Source organism: Drosophila sechellia, chromosome 2L, assembly GCF_004382195.2.
Source record: "Drosophila sechellia strain sech25 chromosome 2L, ASM438219v1, whole genome shotgun sequence".
NCBI classification, from domain to species: Eukaryota; Metazoa; Arthropoda; class Insecta; order Diptera; family Drosophilidae; genus Drosophila; species Drosophila sechellia.
Genome location: NC_045949.1, coordinates 7,076,928 through 7,095,589, shown reverse-complemented (window position 1 = coordinate 7,095,589; position 18,662 = coordinate 7,076,928). Strand labels below are relative to the sequence as shown.

The 18,662-nt window shown below is 41.2% G+C and overlaps 2 protein-coding genes across 2 annotated transcripts; both read left to right on the top strand.

Annotated features, from left to right (window-relative positions):
- The first annotated feature begins 203 nt into the window (after positions 1 to 203).
- On the top strand, positions 204 to 2,932 carry LOC6611507 (elongation factor G, mitochondrial). The gene is made up of 4 exons (XM_002036012.2): positions 204 to 363; positions 457 to 2,131; positions 2,185 to 2,530; positions 2,596 to 2,932. Exons 1-4 carry the CDS (start codon positions 292 to 294, stop codon positions 2,738 to 2,740), a joined length of 2,238 nt encoding a protein of 745 aa, XP_002036048.1. The 5' UTR covers positions 204 to 291; the 3' UTR covers positions 2,741 to 2,932.
- Positions 2,933 to 4,170: 1,238 nt separating this feature from the next.
- LOC6611506 lies at positions 4,171 to 17,928 on the top strand. Its single transcript, XM_032719755.1, is given in 6 exon segments — positions 4,171 to 4,373; positions 13,554 to 13,684; positions 13,757 to 13,870; positions 14,620 to 14,784; positions 14,859 to 15,013; positions 15,088 to 17,928. Coding segments are annotated over 6 exon segments (2,901 nt in total). The 3' UTR covers positions 17,221 to 17,928.
- The last annotated feature ends 734 nt before the right edge of the window (positions 17,929 to 18,662 follow it).

Genomic DNA, 18,662 nt, shown 5'->3' with positions numbered 1-18,662 from the left:
TTTAAAAGTTTAAAATATAAACATATATTTTATCCCGTTTATTAGTTTATTTTAACATTTTTTCTCAAAGAATTCAAACATTTTTTTTAGTCATGGTTCTTTTATTTAATAACATTTTTTGAAAGGGTTTTTTTGGTTCCAAGCCACGGTCTTACTAGATTACTTGTCCGATAGTAATCGATAGGTTTGCAGAGAAACCGCCTCCGCATATCGATAGCAGTCTTGTTTTGGTTTTCCACGAGCGCGTGTTTTCCGGTTAACTTCGTAGTTATTAATTAAAACCAGGTCAGGATGTCGCTTATTACACGTTTGCTGACCGGGAACAACACCCTGCGCCTCCGGGCATTGGAATCACTGGGAAAGGTTGGTTGGAATCTGAGAAATAGACCAAATTCCATCGGCTAGTTATGTAAGCGCTGTAAGAAATGTAGCTTAATGGTACATATAACTTTTTAGGCCGGCTACAGTTCGCATGCAAAGTTCTCGGAGCACAAGCCCATCGAGAGGATCCGGAACATTGGAATCTCGGCGCATATAGACAGTGGAAAGACGACCTTGACGGAGAGGATTCTGTTCTACACCGGCAGGATTGCGGAGATGCACGAGGTGCGAGGAAAGGATAACGTGGGTGCCACCATGGACAGCATGGAGCTGGAGAGGCAGCGGGGCATTACCATCCAATCGGCAGCCACCTACACCCTGTGGAAGGACACCAATATCAATATTATCGATACACCCGGACATGTGGACTTCACCGTGGAGGTGGAGCGCGCACTCCGAGTTCTGGATGGTGCCGTTTTGGTTTTGTGCGCAGTGGGCGGAGTACAGAGTCAGACCCTAACGGTTAACCGGCAGATGAAGCGCTACAATGTGCCCTGCCTGGCCTTTATCAACAAACTAGATCGCTTGGGGTCGAATCCCTACAGAGTTCTATCCCAGATGAGGTCCAAAATGAACCACAACGCTGCTTTCATTCAGCTGCCTATTGGAGTGGAGAGCAATTGCAAGGGCATCGTGGATTTGGTGCGAGAAAAAGCAATATACTTTGAGGGCGAGCACGGAATGGACATCAGGCTGGACGAAATACCGCAGGATATGAGGGTGGAGAGCCTGGAGAGAAGGCAGGAGCTTATCGAACACTTGTCCAATGCAGACGAAACGCTTGGAGAACTTTTCCTGGAAGAGAAGCCCTTCACAGAAGACGATATCAAGGCGGCCTTAAGGAGAACCTGCATCAATAGAACCTTCACACCTGTATTGGTGGGCACAGCACTGAAGAACAAAGGTGTCCAGCCATTGCTAGATGCAGTACTTGACTACCTGCCCAATCCTGGAGAGGTGGAGAACCTGGGCTTCATCGAGAAGGAAGGACAAGACCCAGAAAAAGTAGTTTTAAATCCCGCCCGCGATGGCAAGGATCCCTTTGTTGGCTTGGCGTTCAAGCTGGAAGCTGGTCGCTTTGGCCAACTAACCTACCTCCGATGCTACCAAGGTGTCCTACGGAAGGGTGACAACATCTTCAATGCCCGCACCAACAAGAAAGTAAGAATTGCTCGCTTGGTTCGACTGCACTCAAATCAAATGGAGGATGTAAACGAGGTTTATGCCGGTGATATATTCGCACTGTTCGGAGTTGATTGCGCCTCTGGAGACACGTTCACAACCAATCCAAAGAACAATCTGTCTATGGAATCCATCTTTGTACCCGAGCCCGTGGTCTCAATGGCCATTAAGCCAAATAATACCAAGGATAGGGATAATTTCTCAAAGGCTATTGCGAGATTCACCAAAGAGGATCCCACATTCCACTTCTTTTTCGACAACGATGTAAAGGAGACTCTTGTCTCGGGAATGGGTGAACTGCATTTGGAGATCTATGCCCAGAGAATGGAGAGGGAATACGGTTGCCCAGTGACGCTGGGAAAGCCAAAAGTAGCATTTAGGGAAACCTTGGTGGGGCCGTGTGAGTTTGATTACCTGCACAAGAAACAATCGGGAGGATCGGGTCAATATGCCAGGATTATTGGAGTCATGGAACCACTGCCGCCAAACCAAAACACCCTGCTGGAATTCGTGGACGAAACAGTGGGCACGAATGTACCAAAACAATTTGTTCCTGGAGTCGAAAAGGGTAACTAAAATAACATTCCTCAATGTTCCGTTATTAATATTTTATTTGCTTAGGCTACAGGGAGATGGCTGAGAAGGGAATGCTCTCCGGGCACAAGTTGTCCGGCATTCGATTCCGCCTGCAAGATGGTGGACACCACATCGTGGACTCCAGCGAACTGGCCTTCATGTTGGCTGCCCATGGTGCCATCAAAGAGGTCTTCCAGAACGGCAGCTGGCAAATCCTAGAGCCCATTATGCTGGTCGAGGTCACTGCACCAGAGGAATTCCAGGGTGCTGTAATGGGTCACTTGAGCAAACGGCATGGCATCATCACCGGAACTGAGGGCACCGAGGGTTGGTTCACTGTCTACGCGGAGGTCCCGCTGAACGACATGTTTGGCTATGCGGGAGAGCTGAGGTAAGTTCAGTACGCATTGAATATGGTTTGATAGGTATCTAAATTTATCTCATCTTTATTTTCAGATCGAGTACCCAGGGAAAGGGTGAATTCACCATGGAGTACTCCAGATACTCGCCTTGTCTCCCAGATGTTCAGGATCAGATCGTGCGCCAATACCAGGAGTCGCAGGGATTGGCCCAACCCGACAAGAAGAAAAAGAAGAACTAGGTTTTAACTTAATCTATTTTTAACTACCATCTCTATCAAATCAAAATGTTATTGTGTCACCCCTATATTTGCTTAGTTAAATTTTATTTCATACAACAATTTTCAGTTTTCACTGTGATAAATGCGAAGTGTACAGTTATTTGTATAATAAAACAAGATTAAATAAAAATTGTAATGCTTTATGTATCATAACTTGTTGGCATCAGTTGAAAATTGAATATATATTTAAATTAATACAAATAACTTACTAATATATGAAACGCTTTTGTGGGCGGCACATTTACTATGTTGTACCTATATAACACTAGGTACGGAAATAGGTACCGATTGGTGCTCCGAGGTACCTTACCGTTAAACCGGTCGAAAACGGGTATAACACAAATATTATCGAATAATAATGTGACCATATTGGTCATCTGCTCGATGCGTTTGGGAATGTGAGTTTTGGGATTTCGCTGACTGGTAACACTAGCCACGAAACTTGTGTACGTTTGTTTGTGTTGTTGTTTTTGCTTGCGTGCGGTTGATCCGCGGACAGTTTTTCCGCAAAGTCGCAGAGGAAATGCAAACTGTAGCGAGGTGAAAGGAAAACTGACCACCGAAAGTGCGAAGAAGAACGAAAATTGAAACAACAACAAGCGACAGCAATTAGCGAATTAGCGAGTGAATAAGTACGATTTTACGGAACAATAATAATAGCAACAGCAACAACAACAACAACGGCTGCAGCCACAACAAAAATTTAACTCAATTAACGGAAAAGGCGAACGGGGGAAAATGCAATTGAAATGCCGAGAGCATTTATGAAGTGTGCTGATGTGTTTGCGTGGAAATGGAGCGATTTGTGATTGCAGCGCTTTGCTCGCCTAGTGTTTTCCGCTGCCAGAAAAGTGTGCGCAGGAAAATCGGTGACGATTCGTGAAAAAAGGGGCATAGAAAATTCGGTGAAAATTCAATACAAAAACGCGGAAAAAGAAAACACAGGAAAAATTAAAAGAGCGACAAAGAGGGAGAGAGTGCGAGAGCAAGAGGGAAATAGAAAATAAATATCTTCGCTGCCTGCGTGTGGGTGTGCGTCAGTGTGTGTGTGTGTGTGCAAAAGTAGAAGATCAAAGCGAAACGACGAAAAACAACCACAGCAACAACAACACACAGCTGACTTCCTCTCTTTCCTTCCTGCATTACACTGTTCAACAAACAATAGTTATAACCGCAAACGATGCGAAATCCAGCAACTACAACAACGACTACTTCCAATCGCCGGCTTTTAAACTAGTCAAAAAATCAAATCAAATTAAATCAATAACACAAACTACACACATATCCATCCGCTGAACGACAAAACCCAAAACAAAATATAAATTCCAAGCAACAAAGTAAACGAATAAACAAAATAGAACCAAATTCCCAGTAAACAGAGATAGCTCACAATGGATTGGATCATCAACGACGAGATGGGCCTGACGGTCGGTCACGTGGTGGGCTGGGCCGCCGCCTCCGCGATGGTGATTGGGGGCGTTATCCCCTACGTGCCCCAATACATCGAGATCAAGAAGACGCAGGACGCGGAGGGATTCTCCCTGTACGTGTGCCTGGCGCTGCTGGTGGCCAACTCGCTGAGAATACTCTTCTGGTAAGACTTCACTAGATACTAGAAACTAGATAGATAATAGGTACAGAGGGCACTAAAATATTACTAGCATCCATACGAAACTCATTAAATTCATTCCCTAATGGTCCATAATGTTAACGAAAGTGCTTAAATGTGAAAGCTCAAAATTTTGCAAATAATTATGACCATTTCATATACAAAATATGCCATTTTTCAGCAATAAATCCATCATGAAAGGCAAAACGAACTTTTACTGCACGCGCTGATATTTATTTTTTGACTGTACAGCACTCGAAAATAACACAAATCACTTTTGAACGCTGCGTATTCAAATGAAAATAAACACCTGCAAATTCTGTCGTTTTTTCTTCTTCTGATTTGGGTTGAGAATATAATTGAAATACATTAAAATTCTTTTAAAAAAATCTCTAGGCAATGACTGTTATGGCACTTCTTTGTATTAGAAATCTACCTTACATTCCAAAATCGGTTTTGTTCACCAAGGTTTCTCGAAGATCTCTCTACAATCGATGTAGTTTCGAATCCTCTGGCACCCCTGGGATGAAAACTTAAGGTACCTGAACCTCTCTAAGTAAACCCCTGTCCACTTTTATCTCGCCCACAGTGGGATGACTAAACCCACTCGGCAAATACCTGGTATCTCGGCTTATCTGGGGGGCAATTCAAACCGCTTATCACGCGAAATTCTCTCGTGGTCCGTCGCGACAATTTACGGTTTGGAGTACTTGAGACCAGAACCCCTTCCTATCTGTTACCATAGACGATAGACGACTTCCACAATTTGTCCAAGGACCGGCGAACTGGTTTTATCTTTATTGTACTCCCAGCGGTAATCGATAATCGCTATTTTCGCTGGGCTTTATGACAATTAATGGAAGATTTATCAGCTTTCATGCTGATTTGGTAAAATATTTGTGGGATGTTTGATAAGATTGTTACACTCAACTTCATACAATCGCAACTAGTTTATTAGAAGTCAAAACAACTATTTCGTAATATTTGCAACTCAGCAGTTTTTGAGAATATTTAGGTGACTTAAAAATGTTGACAGTCTGAACTGAACTTTCGATTCTAGAATGGATTCATACAGCTTCCCTTGAAGTTGATTCATCGTTTTGCAGAGCGAAACATATAAATCAAAATTAATAAAATAAATTTTTAATTCAATTTGAATGAGTGTGCAAAGCAGCTTTCAAAATGTGACAATGCCATTGAAACCAGTTGAAACTGACACAGAGCCAGCAAACAAAAAGACATAATTGAATTTGCGCTATTGTTTATTCAGAACATACTTCGATATTTAGTTCAAAATATATATTTGTCATTTTGAATGAACAGAATAAACGGATTTTTAGGCCAGCAACTTAGCTTGGCCTTTAACAACACGGCCAACTACTTTTGTCCAGCTGGTTTCTGTGTGGCTTTTCAGGTTGTTTAGCCCGTTTAAAGCTGCTGCTGTTGTGGGTTTTCGAGACCCATCGCTTCCTACTAATAATTTATTAACAAGCCAAGTGAAACGTGAATGCAAAAAAAGAATAGGAGCAACTGGTGGCCCTCATCGACGCCGTCAATTTGTCTGGCCTGGGTGGCAATCAATAAATGAATTATTTAGCTGGAAACTGTTGCCGGCGAGCAAAGTTGAATCAGCTGTGCAACGAGGCTTTGGGCCGAATAATCCCAATACAATATGTATACTTTATATATAGATGTTTACGATTCCTTGTGGCAAGACATTTTTTCCAGACACGCGATCAGTTTCATTGGGTTTTATGAATAAAGTCAGTCAGTCTGGAGGCTAAGTAATAGTGCAATAGGAATGTTTTGGGGCTACAACAATGATAGGAAGTAGCTTTTAATTTATGCACGACTTTTTGTTTTCCGTACGCCGTAATTATTATTATTCCGACTGAATAAGTTGAGATAGTTGAAATAGTTGAGTGCAACTGGCAATTTGTGGACAACAAAATGCACGAAACACTCCAACTATTAAAAGTTATTTGGTGAATTTACCATAAATTGCAGGCAATTACAATTAATTAGTTCACGTGATCACGTGATTTCACATATGTGACTTTCAGAAAAATAATTCCCAACAAAGGGAAGCAGATTATGATGACACATCCGTTGAGTTTATTGTAAGAATTGACAACGTAGCTGCCTTTGTTGATCGTAAATATGTATATTAAACAAGGAATTAATCATAAAACTCGCACAGTGGCACGACTAAAAGTAAATATAATAATTGGAAACATTTTCTGCTCTTTTTGCATGAGCTCATTGCTTGAAATCATCGCTGATTAATTATTGTAAAATCGAGATTAGAATTGTGGTTTAGATAATGCGAATAGAGCTTACACTTGAGATAAGATATTTGGAATTTTTTCAGTTTTGATGTAGGAAGTAAAGTCGTTTTTATCTTATCTGTAAAATTTGTCATCTATAGGTGCAGTTCATTACATTATATCACTACTACTAAATATATTTTTTTTGTAACAAATCGTTGGCTATATTTTATTAAGTAGTTATTCATTCAACTTTCAGTCAATAAAATATTTTGCGATGTGGGCGTTTTTCCAGTTTACTAGTGAATCAGACTGGGTATATAGAATATATATGCATACATATTCAACTAACTAAAGTTTGCTTTATGGCAAAAGTCAACAAAGCGGAGTTAGATTTCGTAAAAAGGTTTTCTCGCGCAAAAAAAAAAACGCTACCATTATGACTCAATAAGTTGGTCAGGTCAGTGGGGCGTGACTACACAAGTCTGCAATATAATTTACACTTTCATTCCAGGCATATAACAATAGGTGTAAGTATAGTATGCGAACGGTTAGCTCGGCGCATGAACAGTCATTTCTATATTTGTAATTTTCGTGTATCTGCTTAAATATTTTCACAATTTGTCAGCCCGCCTGAAAACGCGAGCTGTTCACACTTAACAAGCTATCAAATTCAGCTGCAATTAAAAATACAAATATTCACATTTTAAATTCAATCTCAAATGTGAGGCAACGTTCGACAGAAATTTGCATAGTATATACATCTAAATATTCATATTTGAAATTGACTATAAAAATGCAGCTATAAGCTAACTTAAAATGTTGCAAAACTTGGCAGGCCAAATGACTTTAAAAAAAATTTGCCAGCTATTTATATTATACAACTCATAGCTCAATCTGGCGAAAAAGTGAAGGGTTAAACCTGAGAACTTCGGAGTTCATTGAACCTATTTCAGCAATTTTACGAGCAACATGTAAGGGGGTCTTTAAAACTTGAGCAATCAGGAAGATTTGCTGACTAATTGGGCTCTACTTTTTGAATGGGGATTAAATTAGAGTATTTATAGTATATACAAGTACTTACTTGATTTAGATATTGTAAGAAAATCTAGTTATTTCAAAACATCCGCTTTTGATAAGAAGAACTCTGAACACAGATTACTCTATTCTAGATGGAAACGTTCAGTTTCACACTGCATGTTTATTATATTTGTGTAAAGCAAGCTAACTTAAGGATCCTCAAAGAGCTCCTTCTTATCACTATTGTACAAAGGAAAATGTGTGTACGAAGATAAGCCCAGTCTCGACATCAGGCGATAATTGTGTCTACTCCAACCAATTAATTTGCTTACGTAAACACTTATCGAAATAAGGCGCTTCCCGATACGTAAGCTAATTATATGCCTGCAAGATAATGCCATATAATAGATATTATTGTGTTTATCTACGAATGTCACACGATTGTGTCGAATTATTTGGTATTTTATAATTTGCTTATCAACAAAAGTTCGATTGAACTGAAATGAAGACATTTTAAATCTAATCTAGCAATTTTCATAATTTATTAAGCACTCCCAACTTTCATTCACCTTTATTTATACAACCTTTGGCCCACTTTCCTTGTTTATTTATTATTAATGCATACGACTCACCGAATGGAAAAAACATGAATGGAACATTTTTTTTCCAAAGGCAAACAACTTTATTGGACATTTCTTCGTGGAAGGTCAAGGTTTGTGGGTGGCAAGCGGGTGGATTTTTTGTGGTAAAGTCCTTCAAACCAATTATTTTTTTTGGGGACAAATTTGCTGACCAGGAAACCTTGCGTATGGTCCATAAATGTTTATGGCTTTTGGTCTGTGTCGCTGTTTTTTTGTTTCGCATCCCAAGCAAATTGGATTTTAAATTTCTAAACCGGTCCGTCGACATTGTAGTTAATAATGATGTTGTTCGAGGGGTTCTGGTTATTTATCAGCGATAAAACCCAATACCATTTTTGCAAACGAAGCACTTGTTTTGCCTGGGTGGTTCACAAAACTTAACTGTGGTTATAGCATCTGTGAAAGATTTATAACTTCGATGTTGAAGTTGCCACGGCACGAGTTACTTTATCAAGTTTTTTAGAAGGCACTTGAAATTCAAGTTGAATTTGCTGTGCACTTGATGAGTTAGCTATGAAGTTTATGCAATAATTTTCTGAAGGGGTTTATATGTTTTTCTGAGTTATTAATTCCTGCATTGTACATATATTTTCTGTTTTTCCAAAATTTTTGTCTTGTTTTTAATACAAAGACTAACGTTTGCCTTGGATTTAGCGTGCTGCAAATCCGTTAATTGCCTCGCTTAAGCACTCAAGTTTAAATAGTTACCAAGCAGAGATAATTTAAGTGTTAGGGCCTTTTGTTTTGCTCAACTATATGTAGACCAGCAGTTCTAATTGTGAGCTCATCAAGGCACCCAAAACGAGCTACCTAATTGTGTCAATTATCAGTTTCTGCCGGCCTCTCCCATTCGAATGGATGAACCCAGGGATTATCTGGCACTTTACATAGTTTTGAGAGCTCATTTTCCGTGTAGAGGCACCATCTTGAGCCGATTGGCACTATCTCAATCGCATTTGTTCCGTTTGGAGCACGAAAGTATTGCTTTTAATGCTGATAACCAGGGTGCGGTTACAGCCAAAGGCCAACGAGCGCAGTCTTATCTGCCCACAGTGCCACGCGAAATTAATTTTATTTGTGTTTCAAGATTTTTAACGTAATTAAAAAGAGAGCTGCGCCGAAAGCGCTACACGTCACATTCCGTGCCGTGGACAATCCCTTAAATCCTACGTCACTGCTTCTGAAAGGGAGCACTCCACTCCAACGTTAATCTTTGGTCTTGGTTCTGTTTTATGGCCTAATTGAATTTTAATGCCAAGCCAAAGTCAGGTTGTTACTTTACAGCAAACCTTGGCTCTAGCAAGACTCGAAATTCAGTGGCATTGATGGAAAATTCAGATGGCAAGCACAACTAATCCAAATCGCTGGTTTGTTTACGGCTTTGGCTTTGGCCCGCTGCTGGAATGAACCATCACAATCATGGATGGGGCTTCTTTGCATGCGAGAAATGTGCGACGTTGGCTGACGCAAATGTTTGCACGCAGCCAACGGACAGAGATTTAAATTTCTCAATTAGAATAGATTTTTGGGCAGAAGCAGAGATAATCTGCGTGGACAAACTAAGGGAATATTCAATTTTATTAAATTGCTTTAATGTTTAATGCGGCCTGAAAGCTACGTTTGGTGGCTATTGAGCTCAGTGAAGATTTGGAAGATTTGTGAAAGAATTATAAGTTAACTTTTCAAAAATACACACCAAGGTCTTTCACAACTTTGTATCGATTATTTGACAATGTGCTCAGTTAAAAAAAAAAAAAACCTTATAAAAAGTTTGAAACAGCATTATCACGCTTGATTTGTGTTTAAAAAGCAGCAAACGTCATTGACACATTTTAAGAAGCCTTTAAGGCGCATGACTTTTAAAGTTTTGATAAGCCAAGTGACTTATGCAGCAGCAGGAATAAAATTGGGGTAGTCCCCAAGACGAAATGATATGGAAATCGGAATGTAACTTAGTCAGCTCTTTACTTTCTATCTGCAGGGAAATACACTTGCTGGTATTCATGCTTATCTGCCATCGAGTTGGCTACAAATCGGCTTCCTTTTATTTTTCCTTTTTCAATTGCGGCATTGTCTGTGTTCCTTTTCCCTTCTTTTGTCCTAAGAATTGTTTTTTTTTGCCAGCTGTGTTCCAGACTCCATTTCCAATTCCACCAGCGCGCCTACAAATTTTCCGGGTGGGCGTAAATTGAAGTGTTTTCCCGAACAAAAGTCACACACATCTGGGTGACTAGAATCTTTTGTTTGTGCTTCGGTTTGGTGTTTTATGGGCTTAGTGCCATGTGGGTGGGCTCAGCTCGCATTAATTTTCATTGAGCAAATCAAGTGATGTAATAAAATATTTATTTTTCCATTTACTTTGTTATTTTGGGAGTACATATAAGCTATTGTTGATCTTATAGGAGTTTTTGTTTTATTCTACAATCTAAGAGTTTATTCTAGATAAGTAAATAATTCGTACTGTTTTGTTCTTTGAATTCAACGTTTAAATTTCGGTTTCCAACACTTAACTCACACGCTGTTCAGTTCATTGGCAATCGCTATTCATCTGCGCTCTAGTTCATCGGTTTCGGTTTTCAACACTTAACTCACATACTGTTCAGTTCATTGGCAATCACTATTCATCTGCGCTCTAGTTCATCGTCACTGCATCCTTTATCCCCCCAACAAGGTCATTTCGAACAGCTTAGCTCGGCATACTAGTAAATCCATCTAGACTGTAGATCGACCCAGTTATGGCCATTCATCATCATCAGCGGCTGGCAATCCTTTCTATACATTCATTTGCTCAATGGTTTGGTGGAAAAATTGTGCTATGGCTGTAGGTTCTCATTTCCCAGTGCTCATCATCAGGCGGCAGCTTGTGTGTTTACACAAATCTCGAAGTAGGCAACCTACTAACGTGGCCAACACTCTTGTTCAGTGGTTCCGAAATAGCCGGAATGCATGGCCTTAAGTGCTTTCGGTTCCGTTAGTTAGGAGCCCTTCAGCGGTGAGACAATGATGAGGACTTCGGCCCACGACGAGTGTAGCCTACTTACAGGCGTCCACACCAGTTAGGCCAAATGAAATTTGTGTTAAGCGCACTGTGCCAGCCTTGGCTTAGCCATGGTCAAAATCATAGGACAATAGCTGGGAGAGATTTCTAGAGAAATAACAAACTTTTAGTCGCATTAAATAGAATATCTTCTATATGTGGTAAATAATCCTTCTACTGACATATAAAGATTAATTTTGGCAAGATTGAGGTTATAGTTAGTTATAGCCTAGTGGCAACAACTGTAATTCAGGCAGACAAAACGCACCCACACTTGAGTAAACATCGCGCCGAAGGCAACGCGGAATTTTAATTATGGCTAGAACAGACACTAAAGGTTGCTTGCTGCTGAACAAAGCCCCACACACGTGTCCATACATATAGAAACTTTCAAATTGCTGGCCTCCATGTTGGTGACTTAATTTCCCAGCCCCGCCGACAAATTCTATCAATAAAACTTTCATCAAGCCTAAGTGACATTTTCGGGACTCGCCTATTTAGTCAAATTGTTGCGGCTATTCGAGCAAATTGCCAGTGAAAGTGAGCCTGAAAATGCAGGTGAATGGAGTGGGTGGTGTTGGAAAATTGTTTACATTGCAGGCTCAGGCACGCCGCCAAATGCGGCATGCTACATGTATATGTACATCCATATGTATTCATGCCTGTTTGTAATGCACGTATACGATTTTATCGATTTTTTACGACATTTTTTACACGCTGAAGCGTGCAAATGCCATGCCCGTGGGTGGAAGGAGGAGGTGCCCGTGTTTTTTCAGCTTTTGCCAATTTAAAAGGCAAAGCCAACCAATTGGACTAGTGACGAAGTAACTGCGATGTTTTCGGGTGTTAGTTCCCTAGTCCAAATTGGAGTGTTTGCACGGAAAATATTAGCATTTCAGAAAATTGCTGTTGTTATACAAACTCAAAGAGCGTGCTCTTTATTCCTATGATTTTCTGTTTTCGCGGGAAAGAACTTAGGATAGAATTTCCTTTTTATTAGTCACTGTAACTAGAGTAAACCTATTTTGCCAACTAAAAATAAACCCGCAAATCTCTTGAAATGCTCTAGTCCAATCGAAATGTAAAATGTATTTTATGGTGATTCAGTTGAAGCCGTGGAATGGCATTGGCGTGGCCCAACTGGTAATTGAATTTCGATGCCCCGCCAGAGCGACTTGCTAATGTAAGTGGGCGTAAATAGCCACCGTGGCACAATTTCCGCTTTTTCCGCACTTGACTATCTGTTAATCGGAAGAAACGCGGAAATGTATGCTATCTGCTGTTGTGATTGCGAGCGACAGCTGTGGCTTAAGTAAAACAGTTGGGTCCACTAATCCAACACCAGCAAAATGCCGACAAATTGTCGGATATTTTTTTTAATAACATTTGGGGCTGACTTTCGTTTGGACATCAGGACTTTCATCACAACAAATCCCCAGCAAATCTGAGGACTTGCCTTTGGTTTGCTCGGCATTTGTTTGGTGCCGTGCCAAATGCCCAACACGTTTCACCCATTGTTTGTTGTTTGTGCTCGGGGACCCTTTTTCACCCACTTGGCATCTGTCAGATTTATGACAGTGCCGCTTGACACAGTGCTGGGAGTTTTCCAAGCCCACCTACTACGCGTGGGAAATATGTGCACATTAAGCTCTATAAGGACTGCAGCCCTATAATCGATTTGATTCGGGAGTAATTTATGCTCTTGGGCGCACATCAATCACTTGTTGTCCCTGTTCGGGCGCCACCTAAGCACCTGTCAATTAGCTGTAATCAACACTACATTGTGCAGCATACACTTGTCAACTTTGGGGCGATAAATAATATTTATACTTAATTATTTATGTTCCTGGGGAATGTCTTTCTGTCAGCGTATGACCATTGCGGCTTATAAATAGATACTATTTTGAGATAATGTTCTGTATTTGTCTTCAATGGGTCTCCAATCATCAATCATTAAAAAAATTAATGCTGTAACCGACAAACTGTTTAAATAAATGCCACTCCAAATGCAATTTCAATTAGTGTTGGGAAGTTTACAAAGTTTGAAATAAATTCCCTGAAGGACACATTCTAATTATAAGTGCCTCGAAATGAATTACAGCCAAGGACATAACCGCATCTCGATAGGGCAGTCAATTAAAATGTCATTTTGAGTTGACCTTTCCGATTGACCTTTACCCAATTTCCCTCTGGCTTGCAGGTTCTCCAGCCGCTATGAGCTTCCACTGCTGGTGCAGAGTGTCGTGATGAACGTGACCATGTTCCTGATGATCCATCTGTGCGTGAAGGTGAAGCGGGTTAACGCCAATAACCGCGAGCACGCCCTGCGAGGTGAGTCCCATCAGGCGTTTAAAACCTGTCACCCTGAGGATAAACATGTCAACTTGCGCTCCCTCCTTCCAGGCGATGAACTGCATTTGCCCAAAGTGATGACGGACACGGATACGGGCGCCTCTGTATCCACAGAAGCGGGCGGAAGCGTCCTGAAGCGAGTTCGCTCCCGGCACTATCTCAATGGTGAGTCAGCTGATTCCGGGGTGTATTAAAGGGTCTGGATATGTCTTCGTTTATTGATTGACAAAGAAAGGAGAGTCTGCATACTAACATTGATTTCCGCATCAAGATTTTAGCATAACAACTTTTCGCTCAATTGACTGCCGTTTCCTGTGTCAGTTTGCTGAACAGATTGAAATAAAATCAAATGGGAAGCTAGGGTATTGTAATTCCATTAGCAAAGTACCTTCTGCTGTTGATATCATACCATATCTTTATGGCTGTTCGCATTTATTTCTTCTCCCTTGTTACTTCTTATCAGAGAAACTAGACAAACATGAAACTGGGTTAGGAGGCACGGTTGGTTCCAGGCGGCAAATTGATCAACGAAGCAGGGAGCACAGAACCAATATACACCCACACCGACATGAGCTAATTATATTGGCACGCCTTGGGCTTCTTTCTACATGGCTCGTCGTAAATTGTGCAGCGCCTAAAAGCTGGCAGAGATAATGGAAATTGATTTCCAACTGGCTTCCCATCTGCAGTTCGCCTGGTATAGCCTCGCCTGCTTCTGGCTGTGAACGATTTATAGAGTAGTAAACTGTTGGGGGGAGGGGTCATGACCTTTTGCTTTCCTACTGTAGCTAAGTAAAAGTACATGCAATGCATGTAAGATGAAAGTTACCTACTTCACTTCCTGGGTAAACTGATTCATTGGTTATTACTAATAATATTCAATCATTATTTTATTCCTTTTTTTGCTCTTACAGACCTGGACTTCAAATACTTTTGGAACTGGACAGACTTCCAATCGTATCTGGACTTCATGCTAATCGTGTGGGCCGTAGGTGCTGCCATAACATATCTAATGTTGTCCGTACTCTGGTTTATGGAATCCATGGGTTTTGTGGCCGTCTTCACAGAAGCCATGTTGGGTAAGTTCGAGCTATTCGAAATGATGTTGCCATATATATCTATCTTCAAATGTATTTATTTCCTTTGCTTGTAGGGGCGCCACAATTTCTGCGCAACTTTAAGAATAAATCAACATATGGAATGAGCATACACATGGTGATCATGTGGACGCTCGGTGATATGTTTAAGACTGGTTACTTTATTGTTAGGAAAGCCCCATCGCAATTTTGGATCTGTGGCACGCTTCAGGCAAGTATTTTCTAAATTTGCAAATATTTATGCTCTCAGAATTCTAACGATGTACTATATTTGTGGAATTTTAGGTCAGCTTGGACATAGCGATCCTGTCACAGGTGTGGTTCTACCGTAAGAATTCCAAGCCGCGCGACCTGCGCCGCGGCGATTAGCAGTTTGCCCCCGAAGAACAGCCACAGCACATCCATCACCACGACTTACATACATCCCATTCCGAGGAGCATCAGCTATCGCTGCCCGTCACAGTGAGCAGCAGTGGAGACGATCATCTGCTGACGGCTCGAGCGGATGACGAGCACTTTAAGGTGCTGGACTTTGGTCAGTGCCACGATAATCGTGCGTTTCAATATCACAATAATAACAAGATGTTGCCCAGACCAGGAGGCAGTGGCAAGAGCAAGGATGATAGCAGCATGGCAGCTGCCTTGGAGGTCGTCATTGTCCATTCCCCGGCATCCAAAGAGCAGAGACTGATTGGTGCTCAGGAGGAGAGTGGCTGCTGCCGCAGGAAGAGAAATAATGCCACCCAAACTAAATTAGAGGGTGGAAGCTGCTGCTGTGTGATCACCACCCACCATCACCACTGCCACTGCAATCACCATAGGCATCATCACCACCATCATCATTGTCACTACAGGAGCGCAAAGAGGCGAGCTCTGCTGCATCAGAAAAGGAGTCACCACCATCAGAAGCATCAGCCAATTAAGCAGGCGAATCACAAACAAATGCTTCCATCTAACAACAACAACAAGTCTTCCTTGGACTCTAGTGATGAGGCAATGCATCATCAGGCCATTGCCATAGAAATCGATGCAGCAACGATGAGCGAGGACGGAGAGGAAAACAACAGCAGCACGGCCACCTCGAATTTTCCGTATAAGGTGGCCAGTGAGGGTGTAAAACCCATTATAATGGCTCCGCTGCGAGAACAACATCGTCACAGGAGAGGTTCCTTGAATTCCAATACCACAATTGAAACCGATGAACTGTCTCGCGATGAAGATGACGACGACGTGCGGATGTGTTCCCACCATTTACCAGAAGATGAGACCCAACTAACTCAGCCAGCAGTTACGAATAGTTCCAGCAGCTCCACAAAGAGGGGAAATCCTGCCTCCGCTCCAGCGCGAAATGAGTGTGTTCGGATCAAGAGAAAAAGGTTTATAGCTGAGGCTGGACAAGATTACTGCAGCAGTTGCTCAAGTTCCTGCTCCTGCAGCAGCTTGGATGAGGATCTAGAGGCACATCATGAAATGACTGTGGCTGCGGAGTGTCACCAATGCATTCCCGGTTCTCGTAGAGCAAGTCTCTGCTCTTGCCAGAATTCCAGCTGCTGTTGTGGCTCGTGTTCCCAGGAAGATGAGGAGGAGGAGGAAGCGGATGACGAGGACGACGAGACCACGGGACAAAGGGAAAGTTTTTGTACAGCTGCAGACCATACCATAACTCCCTCGCAAGAGGGTGAGGATATGCATAGCAGTACACTGACACCCCTCAGCACCCACAGGTCTTCGTTTATGGACCAGGATCATGGCGATCACACCATGAGGAGTGATATCGGCGGAGGCAACATAACCGATGCGGATGCCTCTTCATTGAGCCAATCAGCGGAGTACTTCTCGCTGTCGTCCGCCGCTGGAGGCGGTACTTCTTTTCCCACCAAAGAAGAAGATAAAATGGATAAGCTGGAGATCAAGGAGACGAAGGATTTCAGAGAGAAGGAAGTGGAGCAACCGTCCTGCAAGCCCTGGAATCGCAATTCCCATGGCAAGCATAAACGCGGATCTTCACCAGTGGACAACTCCTTATGACGAAGTGTCTCGCTGGTCGCTTGGCCAGCAATCGACGTGAATGCCTTGCTGCAGCAGACCATAAGGAAATCAGCCGTGCTGCAGGAGACGCCAGTACGCAGGAAAACCACTGCCAAACGGGGTTCGGGAACCGCGGGAAGTAATGACTCCTCCACGGCCACACTAACAGCCAGTGTTGTGACGGTAGCCAAATTTCCAGGAACTGGACTAGTCAGCACTGTCACCAGTTTGAATGGATGTGGAACCACCTATAGCTACACCACCACCACGGCTGCGCCCTTGAATCTTGCAGCTTCCAGCAAGAAGAACACCAAGTACTCGCCGGTACCAAACTCCGAGGCCTACCAGTGCGATCCACTGCAGCAGAGCTCGACGGAGATCATCTTATAACTCATGCAAACATACCTCTGCACCTTACACTCTTATACAGTGCGAAACCGTATAAAAGTCAAGGTTAAACTTCATTAGTAAAATGGGATAATACATAATACATAACACCAAAACTCGTGGAAATCTAAGGATTGGTATAACGAAAACCAAAATTCATAAAGCTGTTCAATTTGTTGTTATTCGGGGGTAACAAAAACCAAGATGAGGATGTAGAAAAGGCAGAACTAGTTTATACACACTAGAACATAAAACCAATGTACATTACTTTTTATGTGAGATGCAGCTACAAGAATTAGCTTACAATGTAAACTAGTTTTAAACATTTAGTTTCGGACAATGTGAATTTAAAGAAAAGGGTTTCAGCTGGGGAAGGGACCAAGCCAGAGTTGACACAGCCTTCAAGTTTTCCAGAATCCACGCAGAGACATATCCACATTGTGCAAATTTCTCGCCAAGAAAACTTCCCTCAGCTCGGGCCTTGAACCTTGTTTAGATTTAACTTTATAAATCGTCATTGTTTTTCGTACGTCGTTAGTCAAATTAATTTTGTAGTCCTGTAAGTTCAATTTGTATTAATATCAACAAAATCAAACTTTAATCTCGATATTATTCTTTAAAGAATTTTTTAATTGTATAATTTCCTAGCAGAATTTATTAGCTAAGATCTATAAAAATTATACGAAAATAAACGAAACCCAAGCAAATTTATGATTTCCTTTTGTTTTGATTTTCCTAATTTACATTTTATATTCTTTCAAATGGCACACGTCCTAATCCTTAGCTATATTATTCTAGATATAACGTATAAAAACTACTAAGCAAACAAACATCTTCCTTGCAATTTTGAGATTCCGTTGAAAACGTTTACACAAGATAAATATGAAAATTGAATTATTTTTAAGCCACGTAAATATTTATTCAAAGTGCTTAAGAATATTTAAGAAATATTTAAAAACTACAATTACCCAATGGATGGGAAGATAATATTTGTTGATTAGTATGTAGCAGCTATTTTTGATTGTTTTCCTATGGTGTTAGCTAATGTAGCAACATAATAATAACAAATCTGTTGCAGATGCGCAGTATTATATTCTTTGTAAAGCCATTATTAAACTGTAACGAATTACTTACTAACAATGAAATGGAGGCAAATACTCATAATCAATTACAAACGTTATATGAAGGGCATTTGGATTGTAGAATCTTTTTCATAACCGAAATGGTTAATATACTCATATTACTGGTATTTATATAGATATACTCTTAAGTCCAGGAAGGCCATAAGAAGCAATAAATGCGAACGACAAGTGGATATTTAATAATACTAACCCCACTTGTTTGCTACTGAATTTACTTTATTGGTGTTCTAGACATTTCTCAAACAAAATAAACGTAAACTATGCGATACCAAACAGTATTTAGCTTATTAAAGGGGCTATGCG

Coding starts and splice junctions, on each gene's coding strand:
- LOC6611507 (XM_002036012.2), top strand. CDS start 292: ATGTCGCTTATTACACGTTTGCTGACCGGGAACAACACCCTGCGCCTC. Junction 364..456: donor CATTGGAATCACTGGGAAAG/GTTGGTTGGAAT, acceptor ATAACTTTTTAG/GCCGGCTACAGTTCGCATGC. Junction 2,132..2,184: donor TGTTCCTGGAGTCGAAAAGG/GTAACTAAAATA, acceptor TTATTTGCTTAG/GCTACAGGGAGATGGCTGAG.